The 18,870-nt window shown below is 47.7% G+C and overlaps 1 protein-coding gene across 4 annotated transcripts in view; it reads left to right on the top strand.

Moving 5' to 3' along the window:
- The window catches only part of OBSL1 (obscurin like cytoskeletal adaptor 1), a 246,191-nt gene that overhangs the window by 194,538 nt on the left and 32,783 nt on the right, over positions 1 to 18,870 (top strand). For all 4 annotated transcript variants that reach the window (XM_063933802.1, XM_063933805.1, XM_063933804.1 and 1 more), the window contains one exon: positions 18,427 to 18,696. In XM_063933802.1, coding sequence (XP_063789872.1) covers positions 18,427 to 18,696 — 270 coding nt within the window. The remainder of the gene's footprint in view (positions 1 to 18,426; positions 18,697 to 18,870) is intronic.

Here is an 18,870-nt window from a genome sequence, read left to right on the forward strand (position 1 = left end):
CAGGCAATCCTGGGACATTATTTTCATTGAGAAATTGGGAGATTATCAGATCTGGGGAGGGGGTCAGTTTTGGGGCACTATTTTCATTGTGAGATTAGGGGGATTATCAGTTCTGTGGGAGGTCACATTTGGGGCATTATTTTCAGTAAGGGAATGAGGGATGTGCGGTCAGGCCAGTCGAGGGACATAGGTTTTTAAAAGACAATGTTAGTGGAAAGATTTACTAAGAGAGATAGAAAAGGAATTATGTCAGGGAAGAGGAGAGATAGTGAGTGAAAGTGAGACTGAGGGAAGGATAGAGAGTGGTGTAGGGGAGATGGAGGGAGAGTGAGATAAAGACGGGGAAATGGAGGAAAAGAAAAAGATGGGGAGACGGAGGGAGAGAGACAGGAAAATAGGGAGAGCGAGCGAGAGAGGGGTTAGACAGAGAGAGAGTGGGAAGACAGAGAGAGAGAGAGGGAACTTAAAGAGGGGAGACGAAGAGAGAGAGAGACAGAGTGGGGGAGATGGAGAGAAGGGTAAACTGAGAAAAATAAATAGGGGGTGATGGAGAGAGAGAGAGATAGAGAAGGGGGCAAGGTAGAGAAATAGAGAGAGACAGCCAAGGGAGAGAGATAGAGGAGGAAGCTAAGAGATAGAGAGAAAATAAGAATTTACTTACCGATAATTCTATTTCTCGGAGTCCGTAGTGGATGCTGGGGTTCCTGAAAGGACCATGGGGAATAGCGGCTCCGCAGGAGACAGGGCACAAAAGTAAAGCTTTTACAGGTCAGGTGGTGTGTACTGGCTCCTCCCCCTATGACCCTCCTCCAGACTCCAGTTAGGTACTGTGCCCGGACGAGCGTACACAATAAGGGAGGATTTTGAATCCCGGGTAAGACTCATACCAGCCACACCAATCACACCGTACAACTTGTGATCTAAACCCAGTTAACAGTATGATAACAGAGGAGCCTCTGAAAGATGGCTTCCTAAACAATAACCCGAATTAGTTAACAATAACTATGTACAAGTATTGCAGATAATCCGCACTTGGGATGGGCGCCCAGCATCCACTACGGACTCCGAGAAATAGAATTATCGGTAAGTAAATTCTTATTTTCTCTATCGTCCTAAGTGGATGCTGGGGTTCCTGAAAGGACCATGGGGATTATACCAAAGCTCCCAAACGGGCGGGAGAGTGCGGATGACTCTGCAGCACCGAATGAGAGAACTCCAGGTCCTCCTTTGCCAGGGTATCAAATTTGTAAAAATTTACAAACGTGTTCTCCCCTGACCACGTAGCTGCTCGGCAGAGTTGTAATGCCGAGACCCCTCGGGCAGCCGCCCAAGATGAGCCCACCTTCCTTGCGGAATGGGCCTTAACAGATTTAGGCTGTGGCAGGCCTGCCACAGAATGTACAAGTTGAATTTTGTTACAAATCCAACGAGCAATCGACTGCTTAGAAGCAGGTGCACCCAACTTGTTGGGTGCATACAGTATAAACAGCGAGTCAGATTTTCTGACTCCAGCCGTCCTTTAAATGTATATTTTAAGGCTCTGACAACGTCCAACAACTTGGAGTCCTTCAAGTCGTCTGTAGCCGCAGGCACTACAATAGGCTGGTTCAGGTGAAACGCTGATACCACCTTAGGGAGAAAATGCGGACGCGTCCGCAGCTCTGCCCTATGTCGAATGGAAAATTAAATAAGGGCTTTTATAAAACAAAGCCGCCAGTTCAGATACTCTCCCGGCCGAAGCCAGGGCCAGTAACATAGTCACTTTCCATGTGAGATATTTCAAATCCACATTCTTTAGTGGTTCAAACCAATTGGATTTGAGGAAATCTAAAACTACATTTAGATCCCACGGTGCCACCTTAGGCACCACAGGAGGCTGTATATGCAGTACTCCTTTGATAAAAATCTGGACCTCAGGGACTGAGGCCAATTCTTTTTGGAAGAATATTGATAGGGCCGAAATTTGAACCTTAATAGATCCCAATTTGAGACCCATAGACAATCCTGATTGCAGGAAATGTAGGAAAACGACCCAGTTGAAATTCCTCCATCGGAGCACTCCGCTGCTCGCACCACGCAACATATTTTCGCCAAATACGGCGATAATGCTTCGCGGTGACTTCCTTCCTTGCCTTTATCAAGGTAGGAATGACTTCTTCTGGAATGCCTTTTCCTTTTAGGATCTGGCATTCAAACGCCATGCCGTCAAACGCAGCCGCGGTAAGTCTTGAAAAAGACAAGTACCCTGCTGAAGCAGGTCCCTTCTCAGAAGTAGAGGCCACGGATCGTCCGTGACCATCTCTTGAAGTTCCGGGTACCAAGTCCTTCTTGGCCAATCCGGAGCCACTAGTCTTACTCCTCTTTGCCGTATAATCCTCAATACCTTTGGTATGAGAGGCAGAGGAGGAAACACATATACCGACTGGTACACCCAAGGTGTTACCAGCGCGTCCACAGCTATTGCCTGCGGATCTCTTGACCTGGCGCAATACCTGTCCAGTGTTTTGTTGAGGCGAGACGCCATCATGTCCACCATTGGTTTTACCCAACGGTTTAATAGCATGTGGAAAACTTCTGGATGAAGTCCCCACTCTCCCGGGTGAAGGTCGTGTCTGCTGAGGAAGTCTGCTTCCCAGTTGTCCACGCCCGGGATGAATACTGCTGACAGTGCTATCACGTGATTCTCCGCCCAGCGAAGGATCCTGGCAGCTTCTGCCATTGCCCTCCTGCTTCTTGTGCCGCCCTGTCTGTTTACATGGGCGACTGCCGTGATGTTGTCCGACTGGATCAACACCGGTCTTCCTTGAAGCAGAGGTTCCGCCTGGCTTAGAGCATTGTAGATTGCTCTTAGTTCCAGAATGCTTATGTGAAGAGACTTTTTCAGGCTCGACCACACTCCCTGGAAATTTCTTCCCTGTGTGACTGCTCCCCAGCCTCTCAGGCTGGCCTCCGTGGTCACCAGGATCCAATCCTGCATGCCGAATCTGCGGCCCTCCAATAGATGAGCCTCCTGCAACCACCACAGAAGGGATACCCTTGTCCTCGGCGACAGGGTTATCCGCAGGTGCATCTGAAGATGCGACCCTGACCATTTGTCCAACAGATCCCTTTGCATGGAATCTGCCGAAAGGGATTGCTTCGTAAGAAGCTACCATTTTTTCCCAGGACTCTTGTGCATTGATGTACAGACACCTTTCCTGGTTTTAGGAGGTTCCTGACCAGGTCAGATAACTCCTTGGCTTTTTCTTCGGGAAGAAAAACCTTTTTCTGAACTGTGTCCAGAATCATCCCCAGGAACAGCAGACGAGTTGTCGGCATTAATTGGGATTTTGGAATATTCAGAATCCATCCGTGCTGCTTTAGCACCTCTTGAGATAGTGCTAAACCCATCTCTAGCTGTTCTCTGGACCTTGCCCTTATTAGGAGATCGTCCAAGTATGGGATAATTAATACGCCTTTTCTTCGAAGAAGAAATATTATCTCGGCCATTACCTTTGTAAAGACCCGAGGTGCCGTGGACAAACCAAACGGCAGCGTCTGAAACTGATAGTGACAGTTTTGTACAACGAACCTGAGGTACCCCTGGTGTGAGGGGTAATTGGAACGTGGAGATACGCATCCTTGATGTCCAAGGATACCATAAAGTCCCCTTCTTCCAGGTTCGCTATCACTGCTCTGAGTGACTCCATCTTGAACTTGAACTTCTTTATGTACAGGTTCAAGGACTTCAGATTTAGAATAGGCCTTACCGAGCCATCCGGCTTCGGTACCACAAAAAGAGTGGAATAATACCCCTTCCCTTGTTGTAGAAGAGGTACCTTGACTATCACCTGCTGAGAATACAGCTTGTGAATGGCTTCCAAAACCGTCTCCCTTTCTGAGGGGGACGTTGGTAAAGCAGACTTCAGGAAACGGCGAGGTGGCTCTGTCTCTAATTTCAACCTGTACCCCTGAGATATTATCTGCAGGATCCAGGGATTTACCTGCGAGTGAGCCCACTGCGCGCTGTAATTCTTGAGACGACCGCCTACCGCCCCCGAGTCCGCTTGCGAAGCCCCAGCGTCATGCTGAGGCTTTTGTAGAAGCCGGGGAGGGCTTCTGTTCCTGGGAAGGAGCTGCCTGTTGCTGTCTCTTCCCTCGTCCTCTGCCTCGTGGCAGATATGAATAGCCCTTTGCTCGCTTATTTTTAAAGGAACGAAAGGGCTGCGGTTGAAAGGTCGGTGCCTTTTTCAGTTGGGGAGTGACTTGAGGTAGAAAGGTGGATTTCCCGGCCGTAGCCGTGGCCACCAAATCCGATAGACCGACCCCAAATAACTCCTCTACGCATCGCCTGTCCACTGTCGTGTCCATAAAGCTCTTCTGGCCGAAATGGACATAGCACTTACCCGTGATGCCAGTGTGCAGATATCTCTCTGTGCATCACGCATATAAAGAAATGCATCCTTTATTTGTTCTAACGACAGTAAAATATTGTCCCTGTCCAGGGTATCAATATTTTCGATCAGGGACTCTGACCAAACTACCCCAGCACTGCACATCCAGGCAGTCGCAATAGCTGGTCGTAGTATAACACCTGCATGTGTGTATATACCTTTTTGGATATTTTCCATCCTCCTATCTGATGGATCTTTAAGTGCGGCCGTCTCAGGAGAGGGTAACGCCACTTGTTTTGATGAGCGTGTTAGCGCTTTGTCCACCCTAGGAGGTGTTTCCCAGCGCTCCCTAACCTCTGGCGGGAAAGGGTATAAAGCCAATAACTTCTTTGAAATTAGCAGTTTTTTATCGGGGCACCCCACGCTTCATCACACACGTCATTTAATTCTTCTGATTCGGTAAAAACTACTGGTAGTTTTTTCACACCCCACATAATACCCTGTTTAGTGGTACCTGTAGTATCAGCTAAATGTAACATCTCCTTTATTGCCAAAATCATATAACGTGTGGCCCTACTGGAAAATACGGTTGATTCGTCACCTTCACCACCGGAATCAGTGCCTGTGTCTGGGTCTGTGTCGACCGACTGAGGCAAGGGGCGTTTTACAGCCCCTGACGGTGTTTGAGGCGCCTGGACAGGCACTAATTGAGTGTCCGGCCGCCTCATGTCGGCAAACGACTGCTTAAGCGAGTTGACGCTATCCCGTAATTCCACAAATAAAGGCATCCATTCTGGTGTCGACCCCCTAGAAGGTGACATCCTCATATTTGGCAATTGCTCCGCCTCCACACCAATAACGTCCTCATACATGTCGACACACACGTACCGACACACAGCAGACACACAGGGAATGCTCTATACGAAGACAGGACCCACTAGCCCTTTGGGGAGACAGAGGGAGAGTCTGCCAGCACACACCAAAAAAGCGCTATATATGACAGGGATAGCCTTATGATTAAGTGCTCCCTTATAGCTGCTTTTATATTAATATATTGCCATTTATTTTGCCCCCCCTCTCTGTTATACCCTGTTTCTGTAGTGCAGTGCAGGGGAGAGACCTGGGAGCCTTCCTGACCAGCGGAGCTGTGACAGAAAATGGCGCCGTGTGCTGAGGAGATAGGCCCCGCCCCTTTTCCGGCGGGCTCGTCTCCCGCTATTTAGTACATTTAGGCAGGGGTAAATATCTCCATATAGCCTCTGGGGCTATATGTGAGGTATTTTTAGCCTTTTTAAAGGTTTTCATTTGCCTCCCAGGGCGCCCCCCCCCCAGCGCCCTGCACCCTCAGTGACTGCCGTGTGAAGTGTGCTGAGAGGAAAATGGCGCACAGCTGCAGTGCTGTGCGCTACCTTAAGAAGACTGCAGGAGTCTTCAGCCGCCGATTCTGGACCTCTTCTTGCTTCAGCATCTGTGAGGGGGCCGGCGGCGTGGCTCCGGTGACCATCCAGGCTGTACCTGTGATCGTCCCTCTGGAGCTTCATGTCCAGTAGCCAAGAAGCCAATCCATCCTGCACGCAGGTGAGTTCACTTCTTCTCCCCTCTGTCCCTCGTTGCAGTGATCCTGTTGCCAGCAGGAATCACTGTAAAATAAAAAACCTAAGCTAAACTCTCTAAGCAGCTCTTTATGAGAGCCACCTAGAATTGCACCCTTCTCGGCCGGGCACAAAAATCTAACTGGAGTCTGGAGGAGGGTCATAGGGGGAGGAGCCAGTACACACCACCTGACCTGTAAAAGCTTTACTTTTGTGCCCTGTCTCCTGCGGAGCCGCTATTCCCCATGGTCCTTTCAGGAACCCCAGCATCCACTTAGGACGATAGAGAAAGGGGGAGAGTGAGAGAGAGAGGGGGCCGATAGAGAGAGATGACCAAAGGGGAGAGAGGGCAGAGGGAAAGAGAAAAGGGGCTGATTAGAGAGAGAGAGAGAAAGGGCAGAGGGAAAGAGAAAGAGAGATGGTAGATGAAGAGAGGGGGGTGGAGAGAGGGCAAAGGACAGAGGGGGAGAGAGAGTGAGGGCAGAGGGAGGGAAAGAGAAGGGGGGCTGAAAGGTAGAAAGAGAGGAGGCCGTGAGAGAGAAAAAGATGGGCAAGGGAGGGAGAGAGAGAGAGGCTGAGCAACACTTGTCACTTGTATTACTGTATTTTTGTTGTTTTTTTCCTGCCTGGCATCAGTAGCGTGGACAATCAAGGACTACTGCTGCAGCGCATGGAGATGGGCAGTTCCTTTGTTTTCTTCCCACAGACTTTTGGTGCCATGGACAATCAGGAGACGGGGGACGGGGTGCTTGGAATATAAGTAGGATTAGCTGAGAGAGAGGCTCCTCCTCCCCCTCTGGTCGAGCCGTCCGGCACAGGCAGCATTATACTGAGTCTGCAGGGAGATGCTGAGAGGAGAGCAGCCTCTCCTCATCCCTCCAGCCTGGACCTGAGCAAAGACTGTGCAGCGGCCATGCTTACATACAGGCTCTGGGGCACTGGCATTGAGCAGCGTTGGCGGCAGCATATAATAAGTCAGTGTGACTCACTGTAATGCCGGCAGCTGCAGGCCCCTTCACTGCAGTGGGCCCCAGTGCAGTGCACCAGCTCTGTTAGTTCTGCCTCTGCTTCTTCACAACCTCCACGCAGATGCGAGGAACATCAACTGCGTACGAGATCACAGTCGGATGCCAACCTCTTAAAGGTTAATGATCTGTATTTACCCCGACAGGACATAGGTCCTGAGATGTTTTTACGCATTACCCCCAGGGTGTGCGCGCACTCTAACAGCACGCTGCCAGCCCTAACAGAGCTGAAGATGCTGGAGTGGTGAGTACAGAAATCGGTGTCCCGGTTAGCGGGTCCTTGGTTACAATGGCGGCGTAAGGGCGCGACGGGCACTTGGCGCTGTGGGCTGTGGTGCCCGCTGCAGATTCCCACACTGGCGCTGACGCAGTAAAGGGGTTTTAACCCCGTTTTCTGTAAGAAAGGAGTGTTTGCCAGTATAAACTTTGCAGGGACCGTGCGCCATTAAGGGGGCAGGGCTTCCCAGAGAGCGGGACCAGCAGCTCAGAGGCGCCATTTCTTGCTGCACCACACTACAGGCTGCATGCAGGGAAGCACTGCTCATCCAAGTATCCTCAAAAACACCTTACTGATACCAGGAGGTTTTGTAGAAAGGGGGGGAGCAATATATTGTATGCATATACATCAAAAAAAACTTGTTACCTCACTAAGGCTCTAGTTTTCTGCCAGGCAAAGCACTGCTTTAGCTGATAGAGGCAATGGTGTGCTGGTTATCTCCCTCTCTGTCTCACTCCATCCAGGCTTACACTGGGTCTCTGTGTTATTCACTGCTCCTGTGTGTGTTCTGTTGTATAAACATGGACATGTCCGTCCTGCAGCACAAGGTTTTTTCACTCTCCCGGAAGTCTCTGCTGTGTACACAGTGCAGTCTCCCTTCACAAGGAAGCAGCACACAGGGGCCTGAGTGGCTGGATTCAATAAAAGGGATGTTGTCTAACATATCCTCTGAGCTGGAAACTGCCAGGCAGGAAAGACAAGTATTTAAGAAATCTATGGATGATTTTCTGACTCATACTTCTGATCTCAGACCTGTCTCTCAGCACCCTCTGCTGGTTTCTCAGAAACGCATAATGGGGGTAATTCTGAGTTGATCGCAGCAGCAAGTTTGTTAACAATTGGGCAAAACCATATGCACTGCAGGGGGGCAGATATGACATTTGCAGAGAGAGTTAGACTTAGGTGGGTTATTTTGTTTCTGTGCGGGGTAAATACTGTCTGCTTTATTTTTACATTGCAATTAAGATTTCAGTTTGAACACACCCCACCCAAATCTAACTCTCTCTGCACATGTTATATCTTCCCCTCCTGCAGTGCAGCATGGTTTTGCCCAACTGCTAACAAATTTGCTGCTGCGATCAACTCAGAATTAGGCCCATTACCCCATGTGCTCCAAGCTGACTCTGATAATGAAATGCCAGATTTTGAGGAAGGGGAAGTTGAGGTGGATGAAGGAGCCAGTACTCTGTCTCTGAGTGTGGAAGCCCTTATATATTCTATTAGGGAGGTCCTAAATATCCATGATAAAGAGGCAGAACCTGAGGAGAAGTCATTTTTTAATATAAAACAAAAGTATACTGCCACCTTTCCTGTCTCTGAGGAATTAAACAAACTTTTTAAAGAGGCGTGGGTTAATCCTGACAAAAAATGTCAAACCCCGAAGTGGTTGCTTGCTATACTCCTTCCCTTTCCCCACTGAGTATAGGAAAGTGTGGGAAAATCCTCTACCTGTGGATACCTCAGTGTCCAGGCTGTCACGTAAGATTGGGCTCACTCTACCTGGTGCTAACTCCTTAAAAGACCCTGCTGATCGTAAGATTGAGACTACGCTCAAATCCATTTACACTGCAGTGGGAGTCGCACAGTGACCCACCATTGCTTGTGATTGGATCACAAGGGCCATCGTTGAATGATCTGGTAACATAATAGAGGGTTTTGATACCATGCCTCAGGATGAGCTAATAACACTCCTGCAACATATTCAGGATTCGGCTAACTTCATGAGTGAGGTAATTAAGGAGATTGGCACTATCAACTCACTCTACTGCTGTGGACGGCAGAGGTCAATTCCAAAAAAGGGTGTTGAAAACCTTCCCTGCATGGGGGAGGCTTTGTTTGGTGAAGAACTGAACAAGTGGATTTCATGGGCTACTGCCGGTAAGTCCACTTATCTGCCGTCAGCGGCTCCTCCGGCCAGACGTGCCTATCCTGTGTTAATTCTGATTAACTTTCAGGAAGAAAAAGCAATACCTTTAAATTATATTTGTGCAGGGCGATGTGACCGCTAAGCGTTTGTGTGTGAAACCCCTAACAGATGTGTACACGTTGCGTAAGCACGCCGTCGCGCTGTAAGCACAGAGTAGCTACACGTGAGGCGGAATACACTTTATAACCCCTAGCAGGAAAGGAACACGACACCAGTTGTATTAAAAATGTTGGGATCTGACCCACCAACAGTTATTTACTAAACAGGGGGTTACAACAATAATACAATTACATAAGAAATACAGGCTACAATCAATGATACATATGTTTGTTTCGCCAGTGCCACCCGGTCCCAGTCCTCAGTCAATCAAGATAGATGACTTTCAGAGAATGTGTCTGACCGGCCAGGAGGCTTGGTTTTTATACAATATTCCAAAGCATGAAACAATAGAAACTGTATGCTCTTCTTCCATTGGTTCGGGGGTGGGACATATCCTGTGCACTGGGGATCATTGGTCAGCTCAAGCGGTGGGCGATGGCTAAGTCTTGAGATGTGATTACTGTTGTTTACATCTGTGTTCCCGCCCCATGACCAGTTAAACCCACCACATTAATCATACATAAATCTGGTATTACTAATAACTTATTGTTGCAATATGCGACAATGGCCCTCATTCCGAGTTGTTCGCTCGCTAGCCGCTTTTCGCAGCAGTGCACACGCTAAGCCGCCGCCCTCTGGGAGTGAATCTTAGCTTAGCAGAATTGCGAACGAAAGAATCGCAATATTGCGAAAAGATTTTTCTGTGCAGTTTCTGAGTAGCTCGAGACTTACTCTTCCAGTGCGATCAGTTCAGTCAGTTTCGTTCCTGGTTTGACGTCACAAACACACCCAGCGTTCACCCAGACACTCCCCCATTTCTCCAGACACTCCCGCGTTTTTTCACACACACCCATAAAACGGCCAGTTTCCGCCCAGAAACACCCACTTCTTGTCAATCACACTCCGATCACCAGAACGAAGAAAAAACCTCATAATGCCGTGAGTAAAATACCAAACTTCTTAGCAAATTTACTTGACGCAGCCGCAGTGCGAACATTGCGCATGCGCAGTTTGCGGAAAATCGCTGCGATGTGAAGAAAATTAACGAGTGAACAACTCGGAATGAGGGCCAATATCCTCATACCCACCAGATTAATGCTTAAGTGACCCTGAACAATATGATCCCACACATGATATGATTATCCATTTCCATCCTCAAGATAGATATATATATATATATATATATATATACATACACACACACATACATTCCTGCTATTACAATTAGTTATGAAGTATACATATATTACCATGAGTTTAGACTATAAATGTTATACCTCTGATATATATATGTCTGGTATGTGCTTTTGTAAGTTGTTAATCAAGTTTTTTCAAGTTATTGTATAAGCAAGGTTTCTGGCTTTTGTTTTGTGTAGGATATTTTGTCTTCTTGTCTGTCCTGGCTTCTAGTAAAACAATGACAGTCCTGTATCTGCTGTCTTCAACAGATACTGGACAACTCTAGAACAATGGGGGGGGGGCAAACAATGGTATTTACCTTTCTCATAGACCAGGGTCCATGTTCCATGATTACAAAGCTTTGCGTAAACAAGACAGTCTGATACATTCAAGACAATGTTTGTGAATCACCTTTCTATGCGTATGAGTGGTTTGATTAATTTGTGTGTGCACAGTAACTTGCTATTGAAGGATGTACAGACTGTGTGTGAGTTATGCACTATATGGATAAAATATTGAATATGGCTTTTGTGGCTTTTCTGTGCGTATTTACTCATACCACATGCTAACACGCAAGACCACGTGAGCAATTATACGTAGCTTGTGAGTATGTGTACGCACGGCAGAACAAGCAGTTGCATGTACTACTATTCTCTCCAGGAGTAAAGCAGGCGCATATACTGCTGCTCCATACTGGAGTAAAGCAGGCACATATAATACTGTGCCAACTTTGAGTAAAGCAGGTGCATATACAACTATTCCATCCTAGAGTAAAGCAGGTGCATATACTACTGCTCAGACTTGCCTACTCTCCCGGAATGGCCGGGAGGCTCCCAAAAATCGGGTGACCCTCCCGGCCCCCCGGAATAACAGGCAAGTCTCCCGATTTCAGGGGTTCCCCACTGCCCAGCCGCCCACTTAGCGAGTAAAGTGGGCGGTCCGGGCAGGCGATGACGCGATTCTTGTTGCAGGGGGGGGGCGGCCTGGGCAGCATAAAACTTAGTTATGGCAAAAGGCACATTGTCCTACCCCTGCCAGTATAATTAACTATTTAAGTTTAAGAGCGAGTGAAGCGCGCCAGTACGGGGGCGGGCCAGTACAGGAGCGGGGCTTCTTCCTCACTAAGCCAGCACACTAATTAGCGCCATTTTCTCCTCACAAGAGAAACGCTGGTCCTCCCTTCACTACTGACTTGTATCAGGGTGCAAAAACGGGGTGGGGGCGGGTGAGATGTATATGGTACTTGTACTCTTATAATAATAAAAGCGATGCAGGTCTGTTTTTCAATGATATGTTTCACTGATTGTGTGTGCTTGGCGCTGGGGTGTGAGCTGGTTTTTTCCTCTCTGTGTCCACCTGACAGAGGTCTCTTCCCTATAAGTCCCAGTGTGTCTGTGAGTATGTGTGGTACACGTGTGTGACATATCTGAGGCAGGGAGTTTCTCCCTGGAGGAAGCCATTGTAGAGACACAGAGTTGAAAGGTGGTGGCGATACCAACACACCAAGAGCCTGCATGGGTGAAAGGAATACGTGGTAGTATGCATCATATCAATAGGAGATTAGATAAGGCTGTATCTAATACTGCATGCTGGATATGTGGAAGATGGGTTTCTTTTCAGGATTCTGTTCTTCCATCTGCAGGCGGCCCTTCCTGGGTCACATAAAGTCCATTTACAAATGTTATGACTATTGATACCGACATGGACTCTAAGTACTGTGTCGACGATAGGGACTCCAGGGAAATAGATCTAATTAGAGTCCCTCTCACGAGCTTAATATATTCTTTCCCGGCAGTCACCCTCTGTGTTAGATAGTGCACTGTCCAAGGTGGCAAAGAAAGTAATTCTCCCTGCACCGGGCACGGCGTTACTAAAAGAGCCGGCAGACTGAAAGGTGAAAAATACATTAAAATCCATTTATGTTGCAAATGGTACGCTGCTCAGACCCACTATTGTTTGCGCGTGGGTGAGTCGTGCTATTGAAAAAATGGTCAGAAAGCGTGTCATCAGAAATTGACATGATTGATTAAGATGAGATACTTCTTAACTGAGGGAATATCAAAGATGCTACCGCATACATGCTAGAGGTGATAAAAGATATTGGACTCTTGAGTTCACAAGCCGCTACCAGGGCAGTATCGGCTCAGCGGGCGTTGTGGATTCGCCAGTGGAATGCGGATGCAGATTCCAAAAGAAATATGGAGGCTCTCCCATATAGAGGGGAGGCCTTATTTGGCGATGGACTAGATGCGTTAGTCTCGGCGGCTACCGCAGGTAAGTCGACATTTTTTGCCATCTGCGCCTGCACCGGCAAAAAAGACATATCACTCTCACATGCAGACCTTTCGGCCCAATAAATACAAAAGCGAGAGGTTCCCCCTTCTTTGCAGGTAGGGGAAGGGGAAAGGGTAAGAAGTCCACAGTGGCTTCAGGTTCCCAGGAGCAGAAGTCTACCCCTACTTCTGCCAAATCTTCAGCATGACGCTGGGTCTCAAACTGTTCAGCCAAGGTTGGATTCTGTCTGGCCTGGATCCCTGGGTGTTGCAGATAGTGTCCCAGGGATACAAGCTGGAGTTTCAAGACGTTCCCCCATGCTGATTTTTTCAAATCGACCTTGCCAACTTCTCTTCCAAAAAGGGAAGCAGTAACAGCGAAAATCCAAAAATTATGTCAGGATCAGGTCATAGTCCTGGTACCTTTGTCTCAACAAGGGGAGGGGTTTTATTCAAGCCTTTTTGTAGTTCCGAAGCTGGACGGCTCGGTCAGACCGAGCCTAAACCTAAAGAATCTGAATCTCTACTTGAAACGATTCAAGTTCAAAATGGAATCGCTGAGGGCAGTGATTTCCAGTCTAGAGGAGGGGGACTACATGGTGTCTGTAGACGTAAATGATGCTTACCTGCATGTTCCCATTTATCCTCCTCACCAGGCTTATCTGAGATTCGCGGTTCAGGATTGCCATTACCAATTCCAGACGTTACCTTTCGGTCTCTCCACGGCGCCGAGGGTTTTCACCAAGGTGATGGCGGAGATGATGGTCCTCCTGCGTCAAGAAGGAGTCAATATAATTCCTTATCTAGACGATCTCCTGATAAAGGCGAGATCCAGGGAGCGGTTGGTACAAAACATCGCGCTCTCCCTGTCCATACTCCAGCAACACGGTTGGATCATAAATTTTCCAGGAAAGATTATCTATTCTTTTTGGGATGATTCTGGACAGGGAAGTTCAGAGAGTTTTTCTTCTGGTGGAAAAGGCTCTGGAAATCCAGAAAATTGTAAAACTAGTTTTGAAACCATCAAGAGTGTCGATCTATCAGTGCAAATATGGTGGCAGCCTGCGAGGCCATACAGTTTGGCAGGTTCCATGCCAGAGTATTCCAGTGGGACCTGTTGGAAGAGTGGATCCCACCTGCACATGCACCGGACGATAGTCCTGTCGTCGAAAGCCAGGATTTTACTCCTGCGGTGGCTCCACAGCTCGCACCTACTAGAGGGACACAGGTTCGGGATTCAGGACTGGGTCCTGGTAACCACGGATGCAAGTCTCTGAGGCTGGGGAGATGTCACTCAAGGGAAAAGCTTCCAAGAAAAATGGTGAAGTCAGGAACCCTACCTTCACATGAATATGCTGGAATTGAGAGCCATTTACAACGGCCTTCAGCATGCGGTACATCTTCTTCAAGATCACCCCGTGCAGATCCAGTTGGACAATGCAACAATACGGCGAAGCGAAAAGCAGAGTGGAAATGGCAGAGGTGACGAAGATCCTCTTCTGGGCAGAAAAACATGTAAGGGCTCTGTCGGCAATTTTCATTCCGGGAGTGGACTACTGGGAAACAGACTTCCTCAGCAGACACGATCTCCATCCGGGAGAGTGGGATCTCCATCAAGAAGTCTTTGCAGAGGTGACAAGTCTTTGGGGAGTTCCTCAAGTAGACATGATGACTTCTCGTCTCAACGAGAAGCTTCAGAAATATTGTTCCAGACCCTCAGACAATAGCAGTAGATGCTCTGGTGACCCAGTGGCTATTCCAGTCAGTGTATGTATTCCTTCCACTTCCACTTCAAAAAGTTCTCGGGATCATAAGAAGAACAAGGGTTCGGGCAATTTTCATTGCCCCAGACTGGCCAAGGAGGTCTTCGTGCCCAGATCTTCAGGAGTTGCTCATTAAAAGATCCTGGGCCTCTTCCTCTTCGCGAGGACCTACTACGGTAGGTGTCGTGCGTGTACCTAGACTTAATGCGGCTACGTTGGATGGCATAACTGTTGAGCGCCGGATCCTAGCCCGAAAGGGTATTCCCAAGGAAGTCATACACACTCTTATTCAGGCCAGGAAAGGAGTAACGTCTAAACATTACCACCGTTTTTGGAGAAAATATGTGTCTTGGTGTGAATCCAAGAAAGTTTCAATGGAAGAGTTCCAGTTAGGGCGTTTTCTCCATTTCCTATAGGCTGGAGGGAATGCAGACTGAAGTTGGACTCCATTAAGGTCTAGATTTCAGCATTGGCAATTTTCTTTCTGAAACTGTTAGCTTTCCTTCCGGAAGTTCAGTCTTGCGTGAAAGGCGTGTTGCGCGCCCAACCTTCATTTGTGCCTCCAGTGGCACCATGTCTGAGTTAGGGGCCTTGTATCACAAGAGCTCTTATTTGATCTTCCTTGAAGATAGAATTGAGGACACGTCAGCATTTTCTACCAAAGGTGGTTTCCTCTTTCTACAGGAACCGGGCTATTGTGGTGCCTGTGGCTACTGACACCTTCGCTGAGTCAAAGTCTCTGGATGTGGTTGGAGCTTTGAAGATTATGTCGCCTGAACGGCTCTGGGCCCTCATTCCGAGTTGTTCGCTCGCAAGCGGATTTTAGCAGATTTGCTCATGCTAAGCCGCCGCCTACTGGGAGTGAATCTTAGCTTCTTAAAATTGCGAACGATGTATTCGCAATATTGCGATTACACACCTCGTAGCAGTTTCTGAGTAGCTCCAGACTTACTCGGCATCTGCGATCAGTTCAGTGCTTGTCGTTCCTGGTTTGACGTCACAAACACACCCAGCGTTCGCCCAGACACTCCTCCGTTTCTCCGGCCACTCCTGCGTTTTTTCCGGAAACGGTAGCGTTTTTTCCCACACGCCCATAAAACGGCCTGTTTCCGCCCAGTAACACCCATTTCCTGTCAATCACACTACGATCGCCTGAGCGAAGAAAAAGCTGTGAGTAAAATTCCTAACTGCATAGCAAATTTACTTGGCGCAGTCGCACTGCGGACATTGCGCATGCGCACTAAGCGGAAAAACGCTGCGATGCGAAGAAATTTTCCGAGCGAATGACTCGGAATGACCTCCCTGATTAGGAAAACAGTGGCTCTGTTTGTCCTGTATGCTCCCAACAAGGTTGGGTGTCCTGCTTCCATTGCGCGCTGGATCTGTGGTGAGATTCAGCATGCTCATTCCACGGCTGGATTGCCGTTACCGAAATCGGTGAAGGACCATTCTACTAGTGAGGTGGGCTCGTCCTGGGCGGCTGCCCGGGGGATCTCGGCATTACAACTTTGCCGAGCAGATGTTTGGTCGGGTTCAAACACTTTTGCAATGTTTTACAAGTTTGATACCCTGGCCAATGAGGACCTCATGTTTGGTCAATCGGTGCTGCAGAGTCATCCGCACTCTCCCGCCCGTTCTATAGCTTTGGTATAACCCTATGGTTCTTGAAGTGACCCCTGCATCCTCTATGACGTATGAGAAAATAGGATTTTAATACCTACCGGTAAATCCTTTTCTCTTAGTCCGTAGAGGATGCTGGGCGCCGGTCCCAGTGTGTACTATATCTGCAGTTATTAGTTGTGGTTACACACAGGTTGTGTTACGGTTTTTGTCAGCATATTGCTGCAAATTTCTTATTGCCGTTGGCTTGTGTTCTGTTGAATGCCACGTTCTGCGACATGCTTGCGGTGTGAGCTGGTAAGATGCTCACCGTGGTTTAACAATAAATCCTTTCCTCGAAATGTCCGTTTCCCTGGACACAGTTCCTTAAACTGGAGTCTGGAGGAGGGGCATAGAGGGAGGAGCCAGGTCACACCTTTTGAAAGTCTTAAAGTGCCCATGTCTCCTGCGGATCCCGTCTATACCCCATGGTTTTTGAAGTGACCCCAGCATCCTCTACGTACTAAGAGAAAAGGACCGGTAGGTATTAAAATTCTATTTTTACCATCATTGAGTACAACAGGCGCATATACAACTGTTCCATCCTGGCGTATAGCAGGTGCATAAACTACTATTCTATCCTGTAATAAAGCAGGTGCATATACTACTGTTCTATCCTGGAGTAAAACAGGTACATATATGACTGTTGTCTACCGGAGTAAAGCAGGTGCATATATGACTGTTCCTTCCTGAAGTAAAGCAGGCCCACACTACTGGTCTCCCCTGGAGTAAAGCAGGCACATATAATATTGTTCCAACTTTGAGTAGAGCATGTGCATATACAACGTGTTCCATCCTGGAGTAAAGCAGGCACATATACTACTGTTCTCCTGGAGTAAAGCAGCTGCATGTACTACTGTTCTATCCTGGAGTAAAGCAGTTGCATGTACTACTATTCTCTCCAGGAGTAAAGCAGGCGCATATATTGCTGTTCCATACTGGAGTAAAGCAGGCACATATACTGCTGTTCTATCCTGGAGTAAAGCAGGCACATATAATATTGTTCCAACTTTGAGTAAAGCATGTGCATATACAACTGTTCCATCCTGGAGTAAAGCAGGTGCATCTACTACTGTTCTATCCTGGAATAAAGCAGGTGCATATACTACTGTTCTATCCTGGAGTAAAGCAGTTGCATATATGACTTTTCTCTCCTGGAGTAAAGCAGGTGCATATATTACTGTTCCTTCCTGGAGTAAAGCAGGCCCACACTACTGGCCTCCCCTGGAGTAAAGTAGGCACATACGAGAATATTGTTCTAACTTGGGCCCTCATTCCGAGTTGTTCGCTCGCTAGCTGCTCTTAGCAGCATTGCACACGCTAGGCCGCCGCCCTCTGGGAGTGTATCTTAGCTTAGCAGAATAGCGAACGAAAGATTAGCAGAACTGCTACTAAATATTTCTTTGCAGTTTCTGAGTAGCTCCAGACCTACTCACAGATTGCGATCAGCTCAGTCCGTTTAGTTCCTGGTTTGACGCCAGCCACTCCCCCGTTTCTCTAGACACTCCCGCGTTTTTCCCGGACACGCCTACGTTTTAGCACACTCCCGGAAAACGCTCAGTTACCACCCAGAAACGCCCCTTTCCTGTCAATCACTCACCGATCAGCAGAGCGACTGAAAAGCGCCGCAGGATCCACAGCAAATTTACTAAGTTTTTAGTTAAATAACTAAGCGCATGTGCCCTGCGTGTCTTGCGCATGCGCATTTTGCAACAAATCGCAGCATAGCGAAAATCGTCAACGAGCGAACAACTCGGAATGACCCCCTTTGAGTAGAGCAGGTGCATATACAACATGTTCCATCCTGCAGTAAAGCAGGCGCATATACAACTATTCCATCCTGGAGAGCAGCAAGCACATATACTACTATTCCATCCTGGTATAAAGCAGGTGCATACTACTGTTCCATCCTGTAGTAAAGCAAGCACATCTTACATTTACCAGTTCTGCAAGCTAAGAAAAATGCACATTTAGGGTGCATTTTGCTCATATAATTTTGAAGCAAATTCTGTCCAGACAGCATGATCCCAAATATGAGAAATAGCTCTTCAGAGGCTAGCAGGCTAGTGATCCAGTCATCCCTTTACTGTTAGCTCTTCACATGGACATAAGACAATCATGTCTGATGAATTGATACTTAGCCTGCACAGCAGATTCCATGCTCCACCTCAGTGTAGAATGTTATGCTTATATGAGATTATCTATAGGCACGCTATGTAGCAATACAGTGTTAATTGACAGCTTTGTATTTGCCCTCAGTCCCCCGACAGGTGGAGTTCATTACAGAGCTGCAGAACATCACTGTGATTGAAGGGGACATCGCTACTTTTAAATGTGTTGTGACTCCTGAGGATGTGATTCTCAACTGGGAATTAAATGGGTCACCCGTGAATTCAGACCGGAGGGCCAACATGGCAAGCAATGGACTGTGCCAATCTCTCACCATGCATGCCTGTCGCCTCTCTGACTCTGGCACCATTACCGCCAACGCTGAGGGTGTAATTTCCCGGGCAAGACTAAGAGTGCAAGGTAGGAGAACTCGCTTTGCTCCACAAGCCTTGATACCATTTGGCTCTATATGATAATCATGCTCACTATGACTGAATATATGAGTAAATAGTTATTGTACACAGTTTGTTTACAAAATAAAGAAATAGGGGCAGATGTATTAAGCCTGGAGAAGTGATAAATTGGAAGGTGATA

This window comes from Pseudophryne corroboree, chromosome 7 (assembly GCF_028390025.1).
Source record: "Pseudophryne corroboree isolate aPseCor3 chromosome 7, aPseCor3.hap2, whole genome shotgun sequence".
Classification (NCBI taxonomy): Eukaryota; Metazoa; Chordata; class Amphibia; order Anura; family Myobatrachidae; genus Pseudophryne; species Pseudophryne corroboree.